Source organism: Marmota marmota, unplaced genomic scaffold (genome assembly GCF_001458135.2).
Source record: "Marmota marmota marmota unplaced genomic scaffold, marMar, whole genome shotgun sequence".
NCBI lineage: Eukaryota > Metazoa > Chordata > Mammalia > Rodentia > Sciuridae > Marmota > Marmota marmota.
In genome coordinates, this window is record NW_026000082.1 from 1,895,611 (window position 1) to 1,921,152 (window position 25,542).

The 25,542-nt window shown below is 39.4% G+C and overlaps 1 protein-coding gene across 6 annotated transcripts in view; it reads right to left on the reverse strand.

Annotated features, from left to right (window-relative positions):
* Positions 1–25,542, reverse strand: part of Dnajc6 (DnaJ heat shock protein family (Hsp40) member C6) — a 160,555-nt gene that overhangs the window by 130,831 nt on the left and 4,182 nt on the right. For 3 of the 6 annotated variants that reach the window (XM_048815227.1, XM_048815229.1, XM_048815228.1), the window contains exon 1: positions 13,498–13,732. The exons of 1 other annotated variant lie outside the window; for it this stretch is intronic. In XM_048815227.1, coding sequence (XP_048671184.1) covers positions 13,498–13,519 — 22 coding nt within the window. In that variant the 5' untranslated portion in view covers positions 13,520–13,732. Of the gene's footprint in view, positions 1–13,497; positions 13,733–25,157; positions 25,371–25,542 lie in introns of those variants that run through there. 2 more of the 6 variants (XM_048815224.1, XM_048815230.1) reach the window with 2 other exon arrangements.

The following is a 25,542-nucleotide window of genomic DNA, read 5'->3' on the forward strand; positions in this document are numbered from 1 at the left end:
CTGGGGTTGTGGCTCAGCAGTAGAGCACTGGCCTAGCACGTGCAAGGCGCTGGGTTGGATCCTCAGCACCACATAAAATAAATTAATAAAATAAAAAGGTATTGTGTCCAACTTAAAAAAAATAAGAAATAAAATAAATACTGAAAAATAAGTGCCAGATTCTTTCTTGGTTTGATTTTAATAGAAAAGCTGGGGAAACATGAACATTTTCACAACGGCTCAAATCACTTTGTCACTGTCAGCTTGATGTCACACATGAGTAGAGCTATTTACTGACCTGACCGATTCCTAAAACTACCATAATATGTACTTGTGAAGAAAGGTGCATCAAGCACCTAAGTGCTCAAAAAATGAGATGAGTAAATGATCAGAACTTGCATTTAAGGGACTGAGGACATGGCAGTGACATGAAGCTCACAGATATGACCAGCACAACACATAACCCTGCAACCTGGGAAGGATATTGAAAGAATGCCTTCTCAACTATAGTAAAAGGTTTGCATCAAGTTTTCTAAAGCACTCACTTTGTAATACAATCTTTCAAATTGTTTTGTACATTTTGGAATAATATTGAACTTGTTGGGGAAGAGTTGACTATTCCAAATCATAGGATAATGACGGTATTAAGTATTTGGATGGAGAAACAGACTTAGGAAAACAGAAGTTCTTTTAGCATATTTACCCCCTACAACAGAGCAACACACATTTGTAAACATTGCTGAGTGTTTTAGTCAGTTTTTTCGCTACTGTGACTCAAGGACCCAACCAGAAAAACTGTAGAGGAGGAAAAGTTTATTTAGGGGCTCATGGTTTCACAGGTTTTAGTCCATAGAAGGCTGGCTGCATTCTTCAGGGCTCGAAGTGAGGCAGAACATCATGGAGGAGAGTGTGGCAGAGGGAAACAGCTTATGTGGTGATCAGAAAGCAGAGAGAGATCTCCACTCTCCAGATACAAATATATACCCAAAGCCATGATCAAATTCCCACATCCTCTAGTCACACCCTACCACTTCAGTTACCACTCAGTTCATTCTTATCAGGGGATTAAGTCACTGATTGGGTTAAGACTCTTATAACCCAATCATTTCTCCTCTGAACTTTCTTGCATTGTCTCACACATGACCTTTTGGGGGAACACCACACATCCAACCATAACACTGAGAGAATACAGAAAAAGACACTCGTAAGCATTAATAAGCAAGAAAGAGTAACTAGAAATCAACTGCAATATCCATTGTTACTTAAATGTTTAAACTGTCCTTGACATCACAGGTTGTTTGGTTTGCTGCTTTCATTTTTTTTTTTTTAATGAAGTCCACATTTTTAAGTAACTTAGGCAATTTCAACTCTAGTTAGAATAAATTGTAGCAGTAGAGCTGCTGAGCTCTGCTACAGGCAATTAGAAAAGCCAGACAAAATATAAAACCATCCACGTTTAGTAATAGGAAAGGCATAGCTGGGTGCAGTGGCACATGCCTGTGATCCCAGCAGCTCAGGAGGCTGAGGCAGGAGGACTGCAAGTTCTAGGCCATCCTGGGCAACTTAGCAAAACCCTGCTTCATTAAAATAAAAAAAAAATTAAAATTAAAAAAATAAATGGGGGCTGGGGAGTATAGTCCAGTGGTAAAGTGACCCTGAGTTTAATCCCCACTACCTTAAAAAAAAAAAATGCAAGGAATTGAGGAGTCTGACCTTGAGGAGAAGGGAGGCTCATTGACATGAGCCCAGCTTTCTGCAAGTCCATTTTCCCACTCATGGTATTTGCCAATTCATCACATGAGACAAAAAGCTAAGAAGCCAGGCAGAGAAAGCTGCTAAGAGTCAGAGAAGCCTGCAGAACTTCAACATTCTCTTACAGATGCAGAGACAAAGAGTGGAGTCGGGCAGGATGGTACATGCTTGCATCCCACCAGCTCAGAAGGCTTAGGCAGGAGGATTGCAAGTTCAAAGCCAGCCTCAGCAACTTAGTGAGGCCCTAACCAACTTAGTGAGACCCTAACTCAAAATAAAAAATGGGCTGGGAATGTGGCTCAGTGGTTTAAATCCTGGATTAAGTCCACCGTGCCAAAAAAAAAAAGGTGGATTTCAGGGCCGAAAAGTCCATTCTAGATCCTAGAATGACTCATAGAAGTGGGCCTGTCACAAGTTTTCTCCTTGAGGCATTACTGACTCCCCTGCAAGGGGCAAGGAGAAGGAAGCTGAAAAGAGAATGAACATTTTACAGAGTAGTTTTCAGCAGACTCAACAGTACTAAAAACACAAAAATTGGAGTTTAGAGCTTAACAGGAGGAAGAGGTTGTGGCTCTCAGTCATTTTCCTGAGGGCATAGGATTGGGAGAAAACACAAGAGGACCAAATCCTTAAAAGTCTGCAAAAAAAAAAAGCCTCAATTAGACTCAGTGCTTAGTTGAACTGAAGTGACTATAGAAGAGTAAAGTTCTGCTGAGGCAATTAGAAAAGCCAGACAAAATCAAAAAAGATCTGCTTGAAGTAACAGGAGAGCAATTAATCTGCTAGGCAAAGAATAGTACTTTCTACTGCTAGAAAAGAACAAGATAAATACCCTCAGCAGCAGGGAGATGCCATCATCAGAACATCTCCATACACATGGTTGGACATTTAATTAAGCATTCCAAGGCATAAGAAGGAAGAAGCCAAAAAGAAAAACGGAAAAGATGGAGCTAGGAGCACTCTCCTAGCACATGTGGGGCACTGGCTTCGATCCTCAGCACCACATAAAATTCATAAAAATAAATCAATCAATAAAATAAAGGTATTGTGTCCAACTATATATATATATATATATATTAACAAAAAAGAAATATATATATATATATATTAAAAAAAAGAAAAACAGAAAAGAGGGGCTATTGATAGAGTACTTGCCTTGCATGCACATGGTCCTGGGTTCAATCCCCAGAACCACAAAATATATATATATATAGATAGATAGATAGATACATACATACATACATACATATATAGATATAGATATAAAGACTCACAAGTGACCAATACATTAGAGTTTTTAAATGTGGTTTTAAAAATGACTATGATTTATATATTCAATAAAACAGATGACAACATGGGAAACTTATTTTTAAGGAATCTAATAAAAAATAGAATTAAAAAACACATAATGAAATTAAGAAATCAACACGTTGTCTGACAACAGATTTGACAGCTATGTGAGCTATGTGAACTCTAAGGCTAGGGGAAAAAGTGAAAAAGTTGATAAGAGTACAGAAAATAAAGTAAGGAATATATTGACAGGGTGAAAAAGTTCTAACACAAAAGTAATTGCAAAAAAAAAAAAAAAAAACAAAAGTAATTGCAGCCCAAGAAAAAGAGGACAGGATGGAGCAAAACAATATACGAAGAGGTGGTAGTAGAGAATTATGAGAATCACAAAAACATCAAGTTATACAGAGCTGAAAACCCCAGGCAAGGTAAATACAAGGAAAACCTAGGAAGCTGTTGAAAACCAAATACATAGAGAAAAGTCTTAAAAGCAGCCAAAGGGAAAAAATGTAAAATCAAATGGTGACAATAAGACTGACAGTCAACTTTTTCAAGAAAGGATAGAAGCCAGAAGAGGATGGAACAAAAATTTAAAAGTGTGGGGGCGGGGGGGGGGAATCTGCTTCCCCAGATTTTTTTTTTTTTAAATAGGGTCCTGTTATGTTGCCCAGGCTGATCTGCTTTAGCCTCCCTAATAGTTTGGACAAGAGGAGTGCATCACCACTTCTAGTTTCTCCCCAGAATTCTCCGTACTTACTGAAACTACTCTGTAAAAAGAAAAGGCAAAATTAATTCATGCCAAGTCACTAAAATTGAGAGCATTCTTTTCTATCTGGTATGTACTTATTACAAGTACAAGAACTACTAAAGGAAGTTTTGTTTTATCCAGTTTGGATTTTCTTTTCTTTTTTCCTTTCTTTGTTTTACTCTGTTTTTTATGCAGAAATAAAACAAATAGGAATTAAGGAAGAAATGAAAAACAGTGACCAGAGTAAATATGTAAGTAAATCTAGGGGAACACAGATTCAAATGAATACAGAATATAAAACAATAATTTTAGTCTCTCATGGAAGCTTAACTATGTATATAATTAAAATGAATTACAAAAATAACACAAAAGGCAGAAGGTAGGATGCAGATGGGAGAGAAAACAGTAAGTGGAGTTAAAGTGTTCTAAGATCCTAACATTGTCTGGAATATGATTAAATAAAAATAACACTAGCATGCACACGCGTACCCACACACACGCAAAGTAAGATGAAAACAAATGTGTAACTACTATGCTAGTAGAGAAGAAAAAGGAAAAGTTAAAAATAATGCTTGATTAATCCAAAAGAAGGGAAAAAAAAGGTAAGTAAGACAGATGGGATACAAATAGGAAATATGCAATAACTAACATTGTTGCTACAGATCTTTATATATCAATTTTCAAACTAAAGACAAAATTGCTGGACTGTATTTTTAAAAACTCATTTATATGCTGCTTATAAAAGATACAGATTAAATAAAAGGGAACAAAAAAATTGAAGTATAAAATATTGGGCTGGGGCTACAGCTCAGTGGCAGAGCGCTTGCTTCGCATGCATGAGGCACTAGGTTCAATCCTCAGCACCACATGAAAATAAACAAGTAAAATAAAGGCATTCTGTTCATCCAAAAATATATATAAATAAATAAAATAAAATATCAATTAACCCAAAGAAACCTGGTATATCTACAATATCAAAAGAAGAATTAGTAGAGAGACATTTTGTAATTAAATATAACAATTGTAAATTTACATGATATGAGCCAGGTGCAATGGTGCACACCTGTAATCCCAGGGAGAACTAGTCTCAAGATAAAAATTAAAATGGGCTGGGGATGTGGCTCAATAGTAGAGTGTCCTTGGGTTCAACCCCAGTACCATCAAAAAAAATTATATAATATGCATTTAATAACATAACCTCAAGGTTAAATAAAAGAAATATTGGAAATCATAAAAGGAGAAATAGGAAAATCAAAAATCACAACACAGGCATTTTACTTCTCTTAGGAACCAACAGAATGAGAAAAAAGAAATTAGTAAGGATATAGGAGATCTGTACAATAAAATTAACAAAATTGAAATAATTGGCATACATAAAATGTGGAACCAAACAACCTTAGTATGCACATTATTTAAAAGTAAAAACACAATATGCATATATAAAAATCGATCATATGCAGGACCTCAAAAGAACTAAAGTCATCCAAAGTATGTTCTCTCACTACAGTGAAAGTAAGTCAGAAATCAATAATAACAATTACTATAAATCAATAATAATAACAAAAAAAAACTAGAAACATCCAAAATACTTAGAAGTTAAGGACTACATTTTTAATTAAAAAAATTAATCATAATGGAAATTGTGAAATCTTTTAAACTAAATAATATAAAATATGACATAATACTCTCAAGATACACAAACACTATGCTTAAAAGAAAATTTATAGCCTCAAATGAAAATATTTTTAAAAACAAAGGCTGAAAATCAAAGACATAAACTTCAATGTCAAGAAACTAAAAAAAAAATTCTGAAATTACAACCAAAGTGCATAGAAGAAAATAAGAAAGATAAAAGCAGGAACTCATGAGATACAAAATAAATGTAAAATACAAAAAACAACAAAGTCAAAAACTGAAAGGATTACTAGTGCTCATAAAACTTCAGCAATATGAATCAAAATAATTGAGAATTACCAGTTTAAAAAAATCAATATTAGGAATGAAAAATAGATATACTACCACAATAACTATAAATATTTAAATAATTATGAGGATATTATTTTTAAAAACTTATATCAGGAAAAAATGAACAAATTTCTAGAAAAACACACCTTGTTAAAACACAAAAAGAAATAGAAAATTTGAACAACTGTATACCTCTTAAAGCAATTGAATCCACAAAAACATTTCCAGACCCAAATCGCTTTTTTCTAGACAGTGTGAATTTTTTTAGACATTTGAGTAATAATTTAACTTTTACAGAACTCTTCTTGGGAACAGAAAAAGAACAAGTACTTCCTAACTCATTTCATTTAAGTCAGCATACCCTGATATGCCAAATCCTAACAAGGGTGCTACAGTAAAGGAAAATCACAAGTTAGTCTCTTTCCTGAACAAAGATGTTCCTCAATAAAATACTAGCAAGTCAAATCCAGCAATACACAAAAAGGACAACATGACAACTTAGGTTGAGTTTGTTCCAGAAGTACAAAGTTGGCTTAACACTCAAAAAAATCAATATACTATCAACAAGATAAAATGGAACATATGATAAGAAAGAAAATATTTGCTAAAACTCAGCATCAATTCTTAGTAAAAACTGAGCAGACTAAAAATACAACTTTCTTAATCTAATAAAAGGTGTCTATATGAATCCCCTAAGAAATATTGTAGTTAACAGTGGGAAAAGTTGATGGCTTTTCCCCTGAGATCAAGAACAGGATAAGGATACTCACAATCACCACTTCTCTTAGGAACCAACAGAATGAGAAAAAAGAAATCAGTGATGATATGAGAGATCTGTACTATAAAATTAACAAAATTGAAATAATTGGCATACATAAAATGTGGAACCAAATCTCCATGAATATGACAAATGAGGTGGAAAATAAGGAACTATATAATACCAGTCATGCAATATTATGAAGTACACAAAAATAGGAGAAAATGTAATTTGAGAAATGATAAAAAAATATTTAGAATCTAAAAAACATGGGGCTGGGGATGTGGCTCAAGCGGTAGCACGCATGCGTGTGGCCCAGGTTGGATCCTCAGCACCACATACAAACAAAGATGTTGTGTCCAACGAAAAACTAAAACATAAATATTAAAATTCTCTCTCTCTTTCTCTCTCTCTCTCTCTCTCTCTCTCTCTCTCTCTTTAAAAAAAAAGAATCTAAAAAATTTAACGAATAAGTACTAAAAAGGCTCAATATATAACACTAAATTCAACCTGGCTCTAATATATCCCTTCCAATAAAGTATATCTGGACAATGTTAACCGAACATAGCAACTTAAGAGAGATCCTAGCTCGTGAAATAAGACAAGGAAAAAACAAAAAAGAAGATAGGAAAGGAGAAAATGAAATTGTCATTATTTACAGAAAACCAACTGGTCGCTGAAATAAAGTTGACATATGAAAATGAGTTTTATTTCTATATTCAGGAACAATTCAAAATGAAATTTGAAGTGTTCATTATAGTAACATAAAAAAATAAAATAAAAACAATGAGCAGTAACATTACTTCTTAGCAAATTTGTAACACTTAAACCCTAGTGTCTTTGCCCTCTGAAGAGGGTAGTTATGGGTCAATAAATCCCACTGTTGTGAACTGTTATAAGTTTGTTTGTTTGTTTGTTTGTTTTGGTTTGTTTTTTGTTGTTGTTTGGTTTGGTTTGGTGGTACTGGGGATTGAATGAGGGCCTTGTGCATGCAGGATAAGCACTCTACCAACTGAGCTATATCCCCAGCCCTGTCATAATATTTTTTAAAGTGCCAGAATTACAGTACTGAATATGTAATCCTCAGAAGTTCTAATATTGTCTCAGACTCCTTTGAAAGAGGAAGCTCAGACTCCTTTGAAAGAGGAAGGGGAGCAAAACCAAGTCCTTTTACTCTTCACTGAGCAACACAGATATATAGAAATATAGGAACATTTTGTCTCTCCCTTGAATATCTTTAGATGACATCAATCTACCTAACACAAAATTAAACAAAACAGGAAAAATATATATATATTGTATATATAAAACGTTTCAGCTGCAATGTAAAGGGGAAGTGACATAAATCATTTATAATAAAACAATGTGTATTTCAATATGCAAAAGCTCAGGTAGAACTATGTGAAAAGACATAATAAATAAAATACTTGTAGCTGTATGTAGATAGAATGAAACAGGTGTATTGTACTGGGGTCTCAAACAGAAGTGGTATTGCTTTTGGGGAAATGATTTTCTGAACTTGAGAAATACAATCTTCCTTAGATTTACATAGCTTGGAGATTTCAGTACGTATGAAAAGCCAATTTATGTTCTAGGCTCAGAAAAGCATGAGGATTTTTACCTACTTCTTCAACAAAACATTTGAAAGTTGAAGAGGACATCAGCTAATCTGCCATTGATTGGAACAGTCCAGACACTGCAGGACATGTGGTATTTCTGGTTTCTGCCCATGGATATTACCAGAGCCCCTCAATCAGGTGACTATTAAAAAAGTACTTGCAAATCTCCTGTGTGTCCATTCCCAATGAGAAGCAATGGCATAGACAAATCTCTAATCACAACTCTACCACATGCTAGTCTTGAAACCCTGAGAAATTCTTCAACCAGGTGCAGATCACCATTAAAATATCATTTCGCCACCCATCCAGTCAAAAGCAGCACTGAGCCAGGTACAATGGCTCACACATATAATCCCAGCAGCTGGGGAGGCTGAGGCAGGAGGATCACAAGTTCAAAACCAGCCTCAACAACAGCAAGGTGCTAAGCAACTCAGTGAGACCCTGTTTCTAAACAGAAATACAAAATAGGACTGGGGATCTGGAGTTGTGGCTCAGTGGCAGAGCAGTTGCCTCACATGCATGAGGAACAGGGTTCGATTCTCACCATCACATATAAATAAATAAATAAAGTCTATTGACAATTAAAAATTAAAAAAAAAAAAAAAAGGACTGGAGATGTGGCTCAGTGGTTTAGTGCCCCTGAGTTCAATCCCTGGTACTTAAAAAAAATTAAAAAATAAAAACCCACTGACAAAAATCCTTGAAAGAATGTGAATTTTCTCTAAAAGTCAAAAATCACGGTAGTTAAGAAAAAAAGAAATCACAATATTTTGGGGTTTTCTTATGCTTATTTTATTCTTAATTACAGATTAAGGGCTGGATACTATATTATTTTTTTTAATATGTAGGGCCTAAAAGTCTGGATCTGAGTCTATTCAGTTTCCAATAGATTTTGTAATAACTTCCATGAAAATTCTTTCATGAGTCATAGATAAGGCTCAAATCCTAGCTTTGCCACATTAAAATGTTATACATGTGTTAATTTGCTTACAGAATATTATATTGTTCTTTAGAAACAAAATGTAAAAAAATAACAGAAACATTGAAAGAGAGCTATCTTCTCTGACCTCTTGTAGACAAAAAAAAAAAAAAATTCCATCCAACTTTTCACATTTTCCTCTCCTTTCTACTTCTATTTCTAAGACTTGTTTCATAAAATACTCAAAGAACACATTGAAAAGAAAATCTGGAGCTGAATGTCTAGAGTTAAAATGTCTGTTTTTCAAATAAACACAATCTGGCATATTAGTTAAAAGCGATCATTTTCTAAGGTTCACATTTCCCTTTTTATAATAGTAAATTAATTCCAATAATGAATGATGTTGACAATGTTATTAAAACCCACAATTTTACAATGTTTCTTATTTTCAAGCCCTTGCTTGCCATGTGAATGGTTTTTGTTTTTTTTAAAGAGAGAGAGAGAGTGAGAATTTTAATACTTATTTTTTAGTTTTCGGCGGACACAACATCTTTGTGTGTGGTGCTGAGGATCAAACCAGGGCCGCACACATGCCAGGCAACATCCCCAACCCCCATGTGAATGGTTTTTGATTAAAAAGACTTGAGTTTGAATTATGGCTCTACCTCTTACTAGCCATGTGTGCCTGAATAAAATCTTAATCCATTTCTTTACATATAAAGCACCACCTACCTTCCAGTATTGTGACAATATGTAAATTACCTCACAGAGAGCTTTTTGTGTACTAGTTGTTCATTAAATAGAAGTATGGTTATTATTATAATTAGCTGTCATGTTTGCTGATATCTACTCATTAAATAATTTCACTATTTTCTTCTTAAGATGTGTCCTACTTTTATTTTTTCCTGGCTTGCAAAGCTATTGAGATAGGCTGGTGTGTGTTATACAATGTCTTTTGAATTAAAAACAAAACAAAACAAAAAAACTCACTAGGCCAGGCGAAGTGGCACACACCTGTAATCCCAGCAACAGCAGCTTGGGAGGCTGAAGAATGAGGATCACAAATCCAAAGGCAGTCTTAGGAACTTAGCAAGGTCCTAAGCAACTCAGCGAGACCCCATCTCAAAATAAAAAAAAATAAACGGCTGGGAATGTGACTCAGTAGTTAAGCACCCCTGGGTTCAATCCCCGGTACACAAAACAAAAACCAAACAGACAAAAATCTCACTGGACTATCCTAAGATATATTAAAAAGAGGGAAAAGTAGGCAGTTTTTAATTTTCAAATTCTGAAACATTTTACTGAACACCAGTCACGTGACAGTGAATTATAAAAATGCAACTTCTGCCTACCAATATCCTGATCATTTTTTAATATTTTTTTTAGTTGTAGATGGGCACACACACAAAAAAAAAGTCTTTATTTATTTATTTTTTATGTGGTGCTGAGGATAGAACCCTCTGCCTCACACGTGTGAGGCAAGCACTCTACCACTAAGCTACAGCCCCAGCCCTATTCTAATCATTTTTTCGCCCCGTCAACCTCTTTAAATTTCACCTAGTAGTCTTGTTCGGTTTTTACAGGGAGAGTTAACTTCTGAACAATTAGTACATTTTAGTAGTTTTTCTGCTGTCCTTTTCAGCAATAAAGACTTTAAATTTTTGTGTATTTGTTTTATATTCAGGTCACCAACTGGTGCATTGGTACCCACAAATAGCTCTCATGGTCTGGTTGCCATGGTCACATTTTCTCCTCAGAACCCACCCGCACATACACACCACTTCACATCACATTCTCAGCTAGGTTCAACAGCACATATCTGTCTCCCAGCTCTTAAGAGATTCTTTCCAGAAATGGACTTGGAAGAATCTCAGTAGATGGATGGGTGGGTGGATGGATGGATAGATAGATAGATAGATAGAAGGATGGATAGAGAGGGAGACAGAAGGATAGATAGAGAGATATAGACATAAATATGCATATAAAACTGCATTTCACAAACTTTGAAAACCAAATTAATAAGTGATCATGTATGTCAGTATTCTTCCAACTGTTTTGACTGGAACTCAGTTAAAAATAGATCTTATGTCAGAATACAGCCAACATACCTAAATACATGAACATAAATATTTAAAACAGAAATAAATTACAGAGAACAACGGTAACTCTTGCCATGTGCAACAGTTTCTGACATTTTCTATTGTTTCATCTAAAATGTTGCTTAAGACTCACTGAACTAATCCCCCACAATAAAAAAAAAAAAAAAATCACTATTGCAGTCTAACATCTCTGCATATTAGAGATAAAGAAACTGAGACCCAAGGAAATAAAGGGTCTTGTCCTAGGTCACCAAGAGTGATAAATGAACAAGCCAGAACCTGACTATTCTAACTCCCTGCCCAAGGCTGTTTTCAACCCAAAGTGAAACAAACATTCTAAATACTCCCCTCAGATAGGACTGGGGATCTGAAGCCTAAAACATGCTGCTACACTGAGAAAACAGGAGTATTTTGATTCTAAACAATGGTGAATACTGACCTCAGTCTGAACCTCCAATTTAGGCAGGTTTAATTTTTTCTAACTCAAGTCCACGGCCTAGCATGACTTGGCAAATAAGCAAATTTTTTTTTCTTTTCATTAACCCTTTCTCCAGCCACTGCAAATAACACAGGAAAAGCCACCGTTCTTCTCAGAGTTAGTTTTACTTTGATTACACATGCACAGGCATTGTTTGTCCATGAGAGACTGGCTGGCTTAGACACAGGAGTGAATAGTTCCTCTCTGCATTTACCAGGCTCATGGACAGCTGTTTTCTTCCCCACTAAGGCTGCTTAATTAAAATTTAAAACATCAAAACCACATAGGTCAATACGTGGACGCGAATGATCCAGAGCCTATGAGATATTAATGCTACTAACACTAGCAACCCCGGGCACTTTTAAAGCCTCAATTATAGAAAGTGGGATTGCTTAAGAACCGTCATTACAAACAGTATGGTAGCTTAAAATGTCAGTCTATCCACTGGCATCAGGTTGTGTGGGGTTTGTTTTTGTTATTTTGTCTTATATTCCTCCTTCTTATTGTGTGTGCCTGTATGGTCGGTCTGTCTGTCTGTGGATGCTGTTACAAGGAGGGAATCCTATAACAAGCCACAAACAGAGGCAGACTCCAGGGAACTGAAGGCCAAGCCCGGTGGTCCAGAGCACAAGAAGGCTTGGACCCTGAGCTATGGCAATGATCTCCCAGAAAACCTAACCCAGGCCCGGGAGGGTCGTGAGACGCACTAGCGGCGAAGAAGCAGCATGTGACCTGCCCTGAGCGCTGCGTGCCTCCTAGGGCACACGCAAGCCCCCAAAGCCCAAGGGCAAAGCGCTGGGGCCTCCTTAAATCAGAGCGCGCCAGCAGAGGGTGGGGTGCAAACTGCTGCGCAGCAGCTCCTGGGAGACACACAGACAGCAGGCGGGATGAAGGGCGGGCTGGAGAACCCTAAAATTAGTGCTCCGGAAGCAGGGGCAGTGCACCGCGGCGCGGAGATGGCGGCCACCGGAGCGCCGTCCCCAAGGCGCGCGGTCCCTCTGAGCCTTCCCAGCGCACGAGGACCAGGAGGGCGACCAATGCAGGAGGCAGGAAGAAGAAAGGAAGAACGTGGGACCACGTGTAGCCTCCTGAGACTCAGGGGTCCATTGCTCCTCCCCCAAATGCGGCAGAAATTTTAAGAGCTTCAGAATTTAAAACCCCAGAATGCTCCAGAATTCTTGTTGTTGAACTTGAAATTTGGTTACCTCGTTTTCAATGAGATCTTTCCTTTCCTGAGTTTTCATTTAAACACGTTTCTCTCCTCTCCCATTCCTCAAACAGAATGATGTTGCTCTTTGATTTGAGGGGTCTGGGGGTTGTTTCTGTTTTAGTTTGGGGGGTTCCTTGTTTGGTTGGGGTGGTGGGGAGGCTGGGGGTGGAGTTTGCATTCGTATATCTCTTAGCAAGATAAACAGTTCTGAAGGTCAGATGGCTCCCCACTGGGCCCTCTGAAAAGATGATTCTCCATCAACGTTTTTTCTTGAAAATCCAAATTGTTTAAGTCCCAACTATTTTAGATATTCCAATAATGCATTGAAAACCTACCTTTTAATGATTAACTATTAGGAACATCCCAAAATACAATTATCAAGATTCTGAAAGCTATTATAAGGAAATCTGTGAAATGGAAATATGTGCTAGCCAAGATCAAATACAGAATTAAAAAAAAAACTGTAGTTATATTTAGGACTACAAAAATGGTAAATTGAATGACACAATATTTGGAAACCAAAAGTCATTTAAGACAGACACACTTATTATATAACTAGAATTTTTGAATAATATATGCATAGTAATGTTAAATCAGCCAGTAATACAACTTAAACATATTCACGGAGTGACATCTCACCCCTAGCATCTTTTAGCCTCCCCTCTGCAGTTGGCCCCTTACCTTTATTTTCAGAATCTTTCATTCTCTGCTTCCTCCCTCTGCTGCCAATAAGCAGAAAAGTCCAGCTGATTCTGCAACCCTGACTTTTGATTTGTCATTCACAGACAGCGGTCTCGGGGGCGAAGTCCCTCAGCGGAGGAGCACCCAGGCTATAATTGCATGCAAGTCAGTGTGCGGGGTTATAATTTTGCTTATGCTAGAGCGGAAAGGATGGGGATGAAGGCAGACGTAAACACAACTTCCAAAACATGGCATGGAACCGGATCCGGAGCCAGACTTGCCTTTCCTTCCCTCAGGATAAGGAACCAATTGTTTAGCGCCTCCTTGCCTCAGGAAAGATTTGGTTCACATTGAAAGGGCAATGTCTATGCCATGTGCTGGGCTTCTTTTCAAACAGTAACTGCATTTTTTAAAGGGGATTAGGAGCCCTGTGTTTTGTTTCCTCTTACATATTCATTCATTGCTTCATTCATCTCTTCAACAACATTTTTTACCGATGTGGTTCAAGAACCATGCTAGGCAATGAGGATACAACAGTGCACTGAGACCGGTCCCCAGTACTCACAAATGCTCCCAGCTGTTCTGAAACAAAAGCATAGGGTGCAATACAAGGGTCTGGTGCATGGACACAGATTACTGAATTCATTCCCCCCAGGTGTAAGTTGACAGTCAAGGAGACTTTGGTTGGTTGTAAGCCATTGGGTGGCTCAGCCAGGAATAGGTATGAGGAAGCCATACCAAGAGATCCCTCAGTGGAAGGGTAAGGAAATTTCAGGCAAATCTTCCCATCATTCAATTCAAGCTTACTTCATATCCTTATGCAACTTGGAATCATTAATTCACTCTTTGATCATTCACTCAACAAATGATTATTTGTGCCAGGCACTATTCTACCTGTTAGGGTTTTCGAGTACAAAAACAAACCAAATGCCTGCTCCCATGACTATTACATTCTGGTGGGAGGATTCAGACATGCAGTGGGCAAACAGAGTCATATAATAAATGGCAGTAAATGCTGTAAAGAAAAATGAAGCATGGTAATCAGGTTACAGAGGTGCCATTTTAGATAAGGAAGCCAAGTGAGGTGACATTTAACTCATGGAAAATAGGTCAGGATCAGTCTTCCAAACATCTTCACTCAGAATTCTTTTTATTGTTGTTGTTGTTATTTGCTTGTTTAAGTTCAAACCATGACAACTTCCTCTATTCCATATGCCCTCACTGATATCTGGTGTTTGTTCTCCATTATTCAGATTGGTAAACTGATACCCATAAGGATTAACTGACCCAATCTAAAACCTAACTAAGCTGGGAGAAAAACAACAAAAAGAAATATATCTATCTGTCGCTCTCATCCACAGAATTGCTGGGTTAAATACAATATTGACACAGAAAATTTCCTGGACTAGGAGTCAAGAGAAGAGGTTGAAGACCTCTCTCTCTGCCTACCAATTATTAACTGAGTGTGTAAGGCAGATGATTTAGCCTCTCTACCATCAGTTTCCTTGTGTGTAAAATGGGCTAATCATACCTTCCCTGGATATATACCAGGCTGTTTGCAAGATCAAAAGAGAGAACAGATGCAGTACTTTGTAAACTAAGCACTCTATAAATGCAAGGTATAATTACCAACTGCTTGGGTACATTTAAGAGGACTAATTGCCAGTGTTCAGCTACTTATTATGCAGCCAAGAGTCAAAGAAGGCTATGGAGTGAAAGACTTCATGACCACTAGTGCTCCCTGGGGGTGATTCCTAGCTGCTAAAATTTGAAGACTCCCTGGAAGTTTGGAAGATTTTAAGGTTGTTTTGTTTTCTTTTGTGTTTTGTTTTTCTGGTTTCCATCTTTCCTTGACAGTAATGCCTTTTTGCTCTTGTTTGACAACTTAAGACCAATCAGGAATATGCTGCTATAATTTTGATCTTGAGTGACCTCCAATGTGTTAAAGGCTTTGTCCCCAAGGTGGTAGAACCTTTAAGACTTGGAACCTAGAGGGAGATCTTTAAGTCAAGGTATAGCCTCAAAGGGCACTGTGGGACCCCAAACCTTTGTCTTTTTCTTTGCTTCCTGGTCATGAATCGAACAGTTTTGTTCTACCACATGCACCTGCCATGATGTGCTGCCTTACCACAAGCCCCCCAAAATAAAGCCAGTCATGGACTGGAACCTCCAAAACAGTGAGCTAAAAATAAACATTTTTTCTTTATAAGTCATCTCAGGGATTTTGTTACAGTGATAGAAAGCTCCTAATACACGTGCCTTCCTTATAACTCCTCACTGGCCACCGAATGAGGCACTGGCCTATACATCACATCAAAGATACGGGCATCTCTGCCTTCAAAAACTAAGTTCAGAACAGTCAAAAAGTTACCAGTAGAAGCACATTTCAGAGCTGAGAAGGCTGAGGAATTTATGCACCATTTCATTCAATAGTATTCTTAGTGCCAGGTACTGCTCTGAACAAATAAGAATGACACAGAGCCAAAAAAAATTCTCTGTCCTCAGAAGCTTGTGGTCTCAGGTCAAGAAGTTTCCACAAGGTGTGCTAACTTACTGAGTTAGGCAAAGGGATGTCCAGACCTGGGCTGAATAGTGGGGCAAGGGCTCTGAAAAGGCTAGCAAGTTCTGCCATTTACTGACCACTAAGGATAGTTGGGACAAATTTTTGCACCTCTCCAAGTTTCCATTCCTGATCTGTAAGATGAAGATAAAAATGGTACATATCCCCTAGGGACAGTAGAGGTTCAAATGAGTTAAAACATGTAAAGTATGTGGCAGGAAGTTTGACGCACAAAGTAGGGCTCCATAATTATTGTAAGATTGTTACCTTTGACCTGGGTCAAGTTTAGCCCTCTGAGTCTCAGTCTCCTCATAAAATATGAAAAATAATAACTAGTTTGTATGGTTATTATGAGAGGATATACATATCAACGGGATATATAGCCCTTGGCATAAAGGAGTAGCTAACCACTGACCTGTCTCACTCTAGGCCCCTTTTAATCAAACAAGCTGCTCCAGGGTGGGGGTGGGGAGATGAAGACTGGGAGTAGTAAGAAAGTGGGAGAAGGGAAAGAGGGCTGCCATTCTATATTCTTCATCTATTTTTTTTTAAGTGTGGTCATTGCTAGGGGTACCTGCATCTTACCCAACATTGTTGGAAAGTTTCAAGTCTTCAGAAAAGTCAAAAAAATTGTACAGTGAGCTCCATGTTCAGGTTCATTTTGGTATATTTGGTACATGTGTCTATTAATCCTTGATTTTTTTTTAATATTAAGTTGAGAGGCCAGGGTTATGGCTCAGTGGTGGGAGTGCTTGCCTAGCATGCACGTGAGGCACAGGGTTCAATCCCTGGTATTACATAAAAATACACAAATAAATATTGTGTCCATCTACAGCTAAAAAAAAAAAAAAGAAATTTTAAAAATATTAAGTTGAAGCATTTTGAAGGTATCATTAAATAAAAAGCCTTTGTTTCCCCTCCTGACACCACACCAAAGCTTTAGTCCCCTGATTCCCTGGCCATTCCTTCCAGCATCAGATGAATACTCACAAGTCTTGCACTGCCCCACAGTAATCCCCGAGGCCACACCTCATGGAGGGACAATTAACGGCCTTAAATTTTGGAGTTCTCCACAACAAAGCAACTCTCTGGCAGACCCCAACCTTCAAATAAATTGGAATAATGAAAACAAGGACCACTATAAGCAGGCACGGCTGGGCTTGATGTTCTGTCTCAATAACTGCATTGAGAGGATTCAGGCAGGCTCCACTGGCCACTAAGTCCCTCCACAGCTCTGCACATTCCTTCTCTTGTTAGATGCCACTCCTGAGTCACTAGACTGGTGAGTCATGCCCAGTAGGCGAGGCCATCTTGAGAGCAGATCGAAGAGAATTTTCAAGAACAACAGAGTAAGACTCTGAACTCAAAGGGAATAAGGATTCTTATTGTCCTGGCATTTAAAAAAAAAAAGGGGGGGGGGGAACAACCCTGCTGTAATATTGGGGGTTAAATCTCTAAGCTGCAACTTTTACTCTGAAGAAAGACTGGCACAGAAAAATAAAATAAAATTAAAAACACTTCTATAATTCCTTTGAAACTTTTGTGGCACTTTTATTTCTTGCTTAGTGGACAGGTAAGCAAAGAGAGACCCAGAAGATACATCCCTTACTAGACAGACCAAATGTCTTTCTGATGAGGCTGGAGCCTCTTCTAGCTTCATCATTCATTCCCTAAACATGCCAGGGTGAGGTGAAGGAGGGTGGCTTCCCCTCCTCCATCCCACCTGCTCTTCCTCAGTCCAGCCAGGGCTCTGGTTTGCTCAGAGCACCTAAATGACCATAAAGAGGTGAGGCAAAGAGAGAAAAACTGCTGATGTGTTGGGGGTGGGGTGGAGGTGTATGATTAGGGAATCAGCCACAGAAGAGAGCAACACCGCTATAAGAAAAGCTGGTTAGGGCTGGGGTTGTAGCTCAGTGGTAGAGCCTTGCCTAGCACATGTGAGACACTGGGTTCAATCCTTAGCACCACATAAAAATAAATAAATAAAATAAAGGTGTTGTGTCCATCTCCAACTAAAACAATTATTGAAAGAAAGAAAGAAAGAAAGAAAGAAAGAAAGAAAGAAAGAAAGAAAGAAAGAAAGAAAGAAAGAAAGAAAGAAAGTAAGTCAGACCAGTTAAAGTCCTGTGACTTCAAACTACCAGGCAAGGGGAAGGAAAGTGATATATGAAGCACCTCCAACCTGCCAAGTGATTTTCTATTGCCATTGTCATACATTTATCAAGAACTTATCGGTCAAAGAGTATCTTTAAGGATGCTCACAGCAGGCTACCTGGATTTGAATTCCAGGGTACTAGCTGTGTAACTTTGGAAATAAAAGAAAGGTTCTCTCTGCTCTACCTTTCCTCATTTATAAAGTAGGGATTACTGTAAGAATAAAAAATAAAATAAAAACATGCACTGTTTCAGACTGTAGCTGTCATACAATAAGAGTGGAAACAAGTTAACTCTTGCCCATCCCAGTTTTCTAGATGAGGAAAAAAATGAAGTAAAAAGAGTCAAGGTCACTTGCCAAGACCAGGGAGGGGAAGGAAATCATCCCATTATTTTCCTTTTATTGGTGAAAGCTTGGGAGTCCAGGAGGGTCTGATTAACATATTCAGTACACAGTTAGCAAACAGAAGAACTGAGTTAAGCCCACATTTGCTGGCTTGAAAGCCCTTGCTCATTCCACAGGTCACAGGTTCTCAAACTTCCATGTGCATCAGAATCACTTGTCAAGACACAGGTTTCTGAGCCCTGTCCCCAGAGTTTCCAGTTTGGTAGTTCTGAGGTAAGTGCTGAGAATTTGCATTTTTAACAAGTTCAAGGGTGATGTTGATGCTGTTGGTCTAGAGAACATGGTCAGAGAACCATGGCTCTACAATCGTGTACCTGTCTGCAGAAAGGAACACAGGAGAAGGAATCAGACCTAATATTGTAGGTCCATTGGATTTTCCCACTCGGGCAAAAGACTGGTTAGCTAACATATCTTGTTTTTACACAGTCTTTTCATATTTATGACCTCACCTGATCTTTTCAATAACCTTGGGAATAAGCTGGATAGGTATGATTGTCTTCATTTAATGTGATTTGTTTTTAGGAATAGGTTTTCAGAAAATGACAATAAGAGACAAACCCACCAATTACCGGGCAAGGGTTCTATGCTCCTCTCCAACTAACCTGTCCTAGAAAGTACTTCCTGCTGATGCAGCCTGACTCTAGTTCCAGCTGTGTTTTCCCAGGGCTGATCATAGCTCAGGCCAGGACTCCCTGCCCCAGGAGGGTCTGGATAAAGTGATTTCTCCTGGGAGGAATTCAGGGTCAATTATCAACAATATTTCTAGGACTAGCAAAGTCTACTGATCACAAAGTATTTTCACTCTCTGTTCACTCCCTTTTCTGTAAAAGCTTTGATATTTGACTAAAATAGCATTCTCTGGAAAGAACAGATGCATTTGAAGGGCTAATTCCACCCAGCACAGCTTGCCTATTCCCATTCAGAACTACTTACATGGTAGATTTTTTAAGCTGTTTTTTTTTTTTTAAAGAGAGAGAGAGAGAGAGAGAGAGAGAGAGAAAGAAAGAATTTTAATATTTATTTTTTAGTTTTCGGCGGACACAACATCTTTGTATGTGGTGCTGAGGATCGAACCCGGGCCGCAGCATGCCAGGCAAGCGCGCTACCGCTTGAGCCACATCCCCAGCCCTTTTTAAGCTGTTTTGACATCTAAATCAAATAAACGACTAGCATCTAGAATATGTAAAGAAGTCCTATAAATAAATAAGAAAAACTACTGAAGACAAGCTTAATGGTACCTTGTAAAGTAATTTATTTGTGCTTTCATATAACTGATATCATGGAAACGCCCATAAGTGGATTGTTTTGAAATTTAAACAAATAAAAATTAAAAGAAAATACTTACAGAAAAAAAAAAACTACCAAGTAAAAGATTAGGAAAAGATATGAACAAGCTTTTCATAGAGGTTCTCATAAGCATGGCCAATATTCAGGTAAAGAGACAAGAAAAGACACTCAACTTCATTATTCATCGAGGAAATCAACATAAAATAAGTATACATTCCACACCCATCAGATTGGCAAGCATTAAAAAAATCTAGCAATAGATAAATAGATGGAACTGGAGAACATCATGCTAAGTGAAATAAACCAGACTCAGAAAGTTAAGGGTAGAATTTTTCTCTCACATGCAGAAGCTAGAGAAAGAGAGAAAAATGTGAATTAAAAGAGGGGGATCTCATGAAAAAAAGAAGAGAGATGAATAGAGTAGAAGAAAGGCCTCAAAAAGGGGAGGGGGAAGAGAAAGCATGGGGAAGTACTCAGGAATGAAATCTACCAAATTATGCTATGTCCACGTACAAATATAACACAATGGTTCATATATGTAAATATATTGTGATAATGAAGTAATTAAAATAATAATTATAGAATGGAGAGCAGTAGAGTGGAACAAACCAGATCACGGGGAGGGAAGAGGGGAAGAAAAGGGAAGGTACTGGGGAATTAATTGATCAAATTATGTTATGTGCATGTACAAATATGGTATAATGAATCCCACTATTATGTATAATTATAAAGCACCCATAGATTTTTTTTAAAAGTCTAGCAATGAAATCATGAATCTCATACATTGCTGATAAGAACTAAAATAGCATGAACATATGGATATTTACTTGTTAATATCCCAAACTTAAGAAGAAAAAGAATATGTCCTCTGATCCAGTAATTGTCCTTCTAGGTATTAATATTATAGCTATAGTCACAAATGTTCAGACTCATTCTGGTTCGAGCTATACAGGAGTGAAATAATTCATTCATTCTGAACATATTTATTGAATATCTACTCTGTACAGGATACAGCATTAGGATGAAAAGATGCCAAGAGTCCCTAGAAGCCATGGTCTTTCTTACCTTCAGCCTCTGTGTTGTGAGGGGTGGAAGATGAGAGAAAGAAGGATGCTGGTGCAGAAGAACTTTTGCTTTGCCCAAAAGATTTAGCTGTCCCCAAATATCCTCCAGCTATGATCTTTCCCATTGCTCACTGATTTGGGGAGCGATCATATTGTCAAAGACCTGGACTCAAATACATAAAAATAACAACCAGCCCTTTGTGAGTCTCTATGTGTTAGGAACTCATTTAATCATCATAGTAACATGACATACAAATTTTCATCTCCGTTTTATAGATGATAATTAAGTTTTAAAAAGATTAAGTACTATGTTAACTTTTTGTCACTGTGACCCAAATACCTGACAAACAACTTAAAGGAGGAAAGATTTATTTTAGCTCATTGTTTCAGAGGTTCTAGTCCATAGTCAGCTGGCTCCATTCCTTCTAGGCCTGTGATCAGGCAAAGCAGTATGTCCTGGTGCCAAGGTGTTGCAGAGCAAAGCTGCTCACCTCATAGTCCAGGAAGCGGAGAGGAGTGCGTGTTACGGACAGGATGTAGTCCCCAAAGACACACCCCCAAGGACCAATTCCCTCCAAATATGCCCCACCTCCTGCAGTTTTTATCACCTCCCAATAATGCCATCAGCTATGAATCCCTCAATGGATTAAGCCATTCATGAGGTCATAGCCCTTGTGATCCTGTTGCGGAGAATAGACAGGCAAGACACCAAATAGGAACCGGAAGCAGATTTATTTGGCTATAGCCAGATTCAGAGGGCAGAGCTTTCACTGTAATCAATCCATCCCCTGAACTCCGTCCATCGGAATTCAGGCAGTTTTGGAACTTTATACCCAGCACGTAAGAGGAGTGGATCAGAAGTTCACAGTCTGCAGAAGATCACACAAAAGCAGCATTTTCTTTCACTGTTCTGGGCAAGTTAACCCTTCAAGGACAGTGCCTGAGAAGCTCTCCTTTTAGTTTTCTCCCCCTGCTAGCTGTTACCATGGAGCCCAATTAGTAACTTCTTCTCTTTGAAATGTAAACACCTCTGTGAATCTCCAGACCAAGACCAGAGACCTAGTTAAAAGAATGTTTTTCTTATCACACTCTGCATTTGCAAGCACGCTTCTATTATATATGTTGTTATTTATATTAAATAGTCCATAAATGTTTGTGAAAAACTAGTAAAGGGGGCTGGGTTGTGGCTCAGTGGTAGAGCACTTGCCTAGGACATGTGAGGCCCTGGGTTCATCCTCAGCACCACATAAAAATAATAAAATAATAAAGGTATTGTGTCTATCTACAACTAAAAAAAAAAAAAAACTGGTAAAGGGGTGTTCAGCACCTGGAGTGCTGATCGATTCCAAGCAAAGCCAAGTAAGATAGAGCAACAGGAAATAAGTAGTTTAACGACACTGAACTCTTCTGTAGAGATTCTTGTGCTGATAAGATCAATTATGGTGAAGACTTCTGGAGAAGCTTAATTAAAATTTTCTGTGGAAGACAGGGTGATACTATAATCAATTTCCAAAGTCTCCACCTCTGAACAATGTTGCATTGGGGACCATGCATGCCATCAACACATGAGTTTTTGGGGGACACTTCATATCTAAACCATAACAAGTATCCTGGCTAAGATCACACAGCTTATTAGTGTGCCACATGTTAGTGTCATATTATAATCCCAGTCTAACATCAAAGCTATGATTCTGGAAGCCCAAAGTGATATTGATATCATCGTAAGAAATTCAGACCACTCTTGAAAATATCAAATATAATTAGGATATAGATTTCTTTCACTACACAATATATATTAATTTTACTTTGGCCCTCCATGAATATAGACACTAAAATATATTTATTTTGCTCAGGGAGATGTGATAGGGTAATTCACAGGTAGTCAGGCCTGAGCCAGACACTCACCAGTCACGTGACTGCCTATATGCCACTCAGTGTCTCTAGATTCACCTTCCTCGGGTTATAAAATGAGGCAAATAAGTAACATCTGCCCTCTCTCCTTCCAGGGGTATTATCAAGATCTGAGAAAGATCTTGTAGTTGAACTACTCTATAAAGTATCTTATAATAGAAGATATTATAATAGCCTTATCCACAGAGTGTATTGGGGAAAGAAAGAGAAATAAATAGTAGAAAAATGTAGGGAACAGATAAAATCCCACCTACGAACTATACTTGGAAGCAATGGGTGAACTCCTAGGACAGGAACACAGAAACAGAGAGTAGAGGATGCTGTGCATGTAGTATAGACTTGGTTCATAAATTTAAAAACTGGAACACTTATTCTAACTCGTTACTATAGTGGCAATATCCTTTACTCCTCTTTTGTAAACATTCATACAATTCCTGGAACCACACTCTGTATGCAATTGCCTTTCAAGGAATACCTGTTGCAATCCCCAATCTCAACCAAGTTAAAGAAAAGAAGTTCTCAGCCTTCAGCCCTAGGATTCAGCAACAGCTCTTGACGACAGGAGAAAATTTTACTGGCAAACTGTCTAAAAGTAGGAACACATACCTTGAAAGTCAAGCAAGATGACAATTTCAACCTACAGAATCTCCCTAACTACACTACCAGAAAAGTTTGTTTCCAGTGCAATAAATAAATATTTGAAAGGTAACTATTACTGGTCTTTGTCAAATTTATTCTTATAATGCTTACCATGTGCCAGCACCTTATAAACTTTAATTCATTGGATTCATTCATGCATTCAATCCTCAGAACAAAGGGGTGGAGGTGACTATCAGTGACAGGACCCAGGTGCCATCTGGTTTCTGCCCTAGATCAGGTCAGCCATTTTAGAAATCAAGGCATGTCAGCCTCTCAGAGCAAGCATCTTTGAATGATGAAAACAGACAAAATTCTCCCCATCTCCCCACACACAAGCCAATGCTGTGCAGGTGTCTACAAAGTGCCAAGCCCTGCACTTAGCCTAGTGGGAGAAGAAAAGATGAATGCGCTTTTGACAGCCAAAATACCAGATGAAGTGACAAATGCCCTACAGGTGATGAAATTCTAAAGGAGAGGTTACAGGTGGCAGGAACCTCAGGAAAAGCTTCAGGGAGATGATGACATCTGACTAGTCTTGGCAAAGGATTAGGAAGCAGCCAGGCTGAGCAATGAGAGCATGGCCATTGCAGAAAGAGAGAAGTCAGAGGCAGCCAGCATGTCATTTCCTTGCTTGATCACTTCCCAGCTCACTTAGAATAAACTCCCCACACCTTCCCCTGGCCTGCTGGGGCATTGAGTCCAGTCTTGTGTCCCCCCTTCCCCTTGCTGGGCTCCAGGAAACCATTCCACAAGTTATTCCCCGAGGCAAGCAAGCACTCCTCTGGCTGCCTGCCAGAAGAACCCAGTCAGGCTCAGGTCTCCACTGGATGGCCCTGCTTTAGGGGGGCTTCCTGTGCACCTTCCTTTCCCTCTCCCAGCTTCATTCCTCCCAATTACCCACAGCCCTGCCAGATGAGGGGTGTGTCTGTTTTACGTGTGGAATGACCGCCATCTCTAGAAGCAGTTCCACAAGGAGGAGGCTTGATATTTTGTTCCCTTCGGGCCCCAGCAGAGAGAGGGACTCCATACAAACTGTGGAATGAATGGATGGAGTGAGTCAGTGACTAGACGGAAGTGAATTAAGGCCCTAGTGAGGACAGGATGAAGTGTGCTTGGAAAGTAGTTTATCGTGGCTAGAGTTTAGGAGGTAACCCGGGAGTGTCCGCAGACGGGTTAGAAAATGGGTAGGTTGAGTCCAGATGGGGAGGACCTTGCTTTCGGATGAAGTCCCTCGACGATACTGCATTGCAGGCTCCAGGCCAGGTGTGGGGGGACCGGCTACGGGGATGCAAACCTGAGAAAGATCGCGTCGCCTGGCCTGCATTCCCTCTGTGCAAAGCCAAAGGGACAGACAGGAAGGTCTAGGCGCGTGGGGGAGAGGTGCTGGAACCGACCCTGCGCTTCACCGAGGTCCCCCATGGAGCTCCTGAGTGGTCTTGTCCCCGCAGCCGACCGAGGGTCGACGTGGGGGGTCGCCCGGGCCGGGCATCCAGGCCCCCCCACCTACCTGCGGATCCAGGGCCGCTAACACTGCCCACTGCCCTAGAGGCGGCCACGGCCGCGGAGCCACCGCGGCGCCCAGCAGCTGGAGGCCGGCGCGGGCGGGTAACAGGTCCCCGCCGACCGCGCCCACACTCACCCAGCGCCGCCTCGCGAGCCCAGCGCGTCCTCCAGTGCCTCCGGGTCGCCTTCCACTGCCGCAGCGACGAAAACAGCCTCCGGCTCTTCTTGCCTCTTTTCTCAGTCGCGCCCATCGGTGCGCCCGCGCCCCTCCCCCACTGCCGCCGCCTCGGCCCGAGGGTCACCGCTCTCTGTCACCGCAGCCGCGCGTCTGCCAGGTGCCCGGCCGCCGCCCGGGTGGACGCGGCCAGTGGGGGGAGGAGCTTTCGGAGGGGAAACCGAACCCGCAGGAGGCGGCGGGCGGGGGCCGGGTCGCGCTGCGCCGCTCGGCCTGCGAGCACTGAACAGGTGCAGGCTGAAGTCACAGCCCTTCACTCAGTGCCCAAGTACTGTCTTGTTAGGCT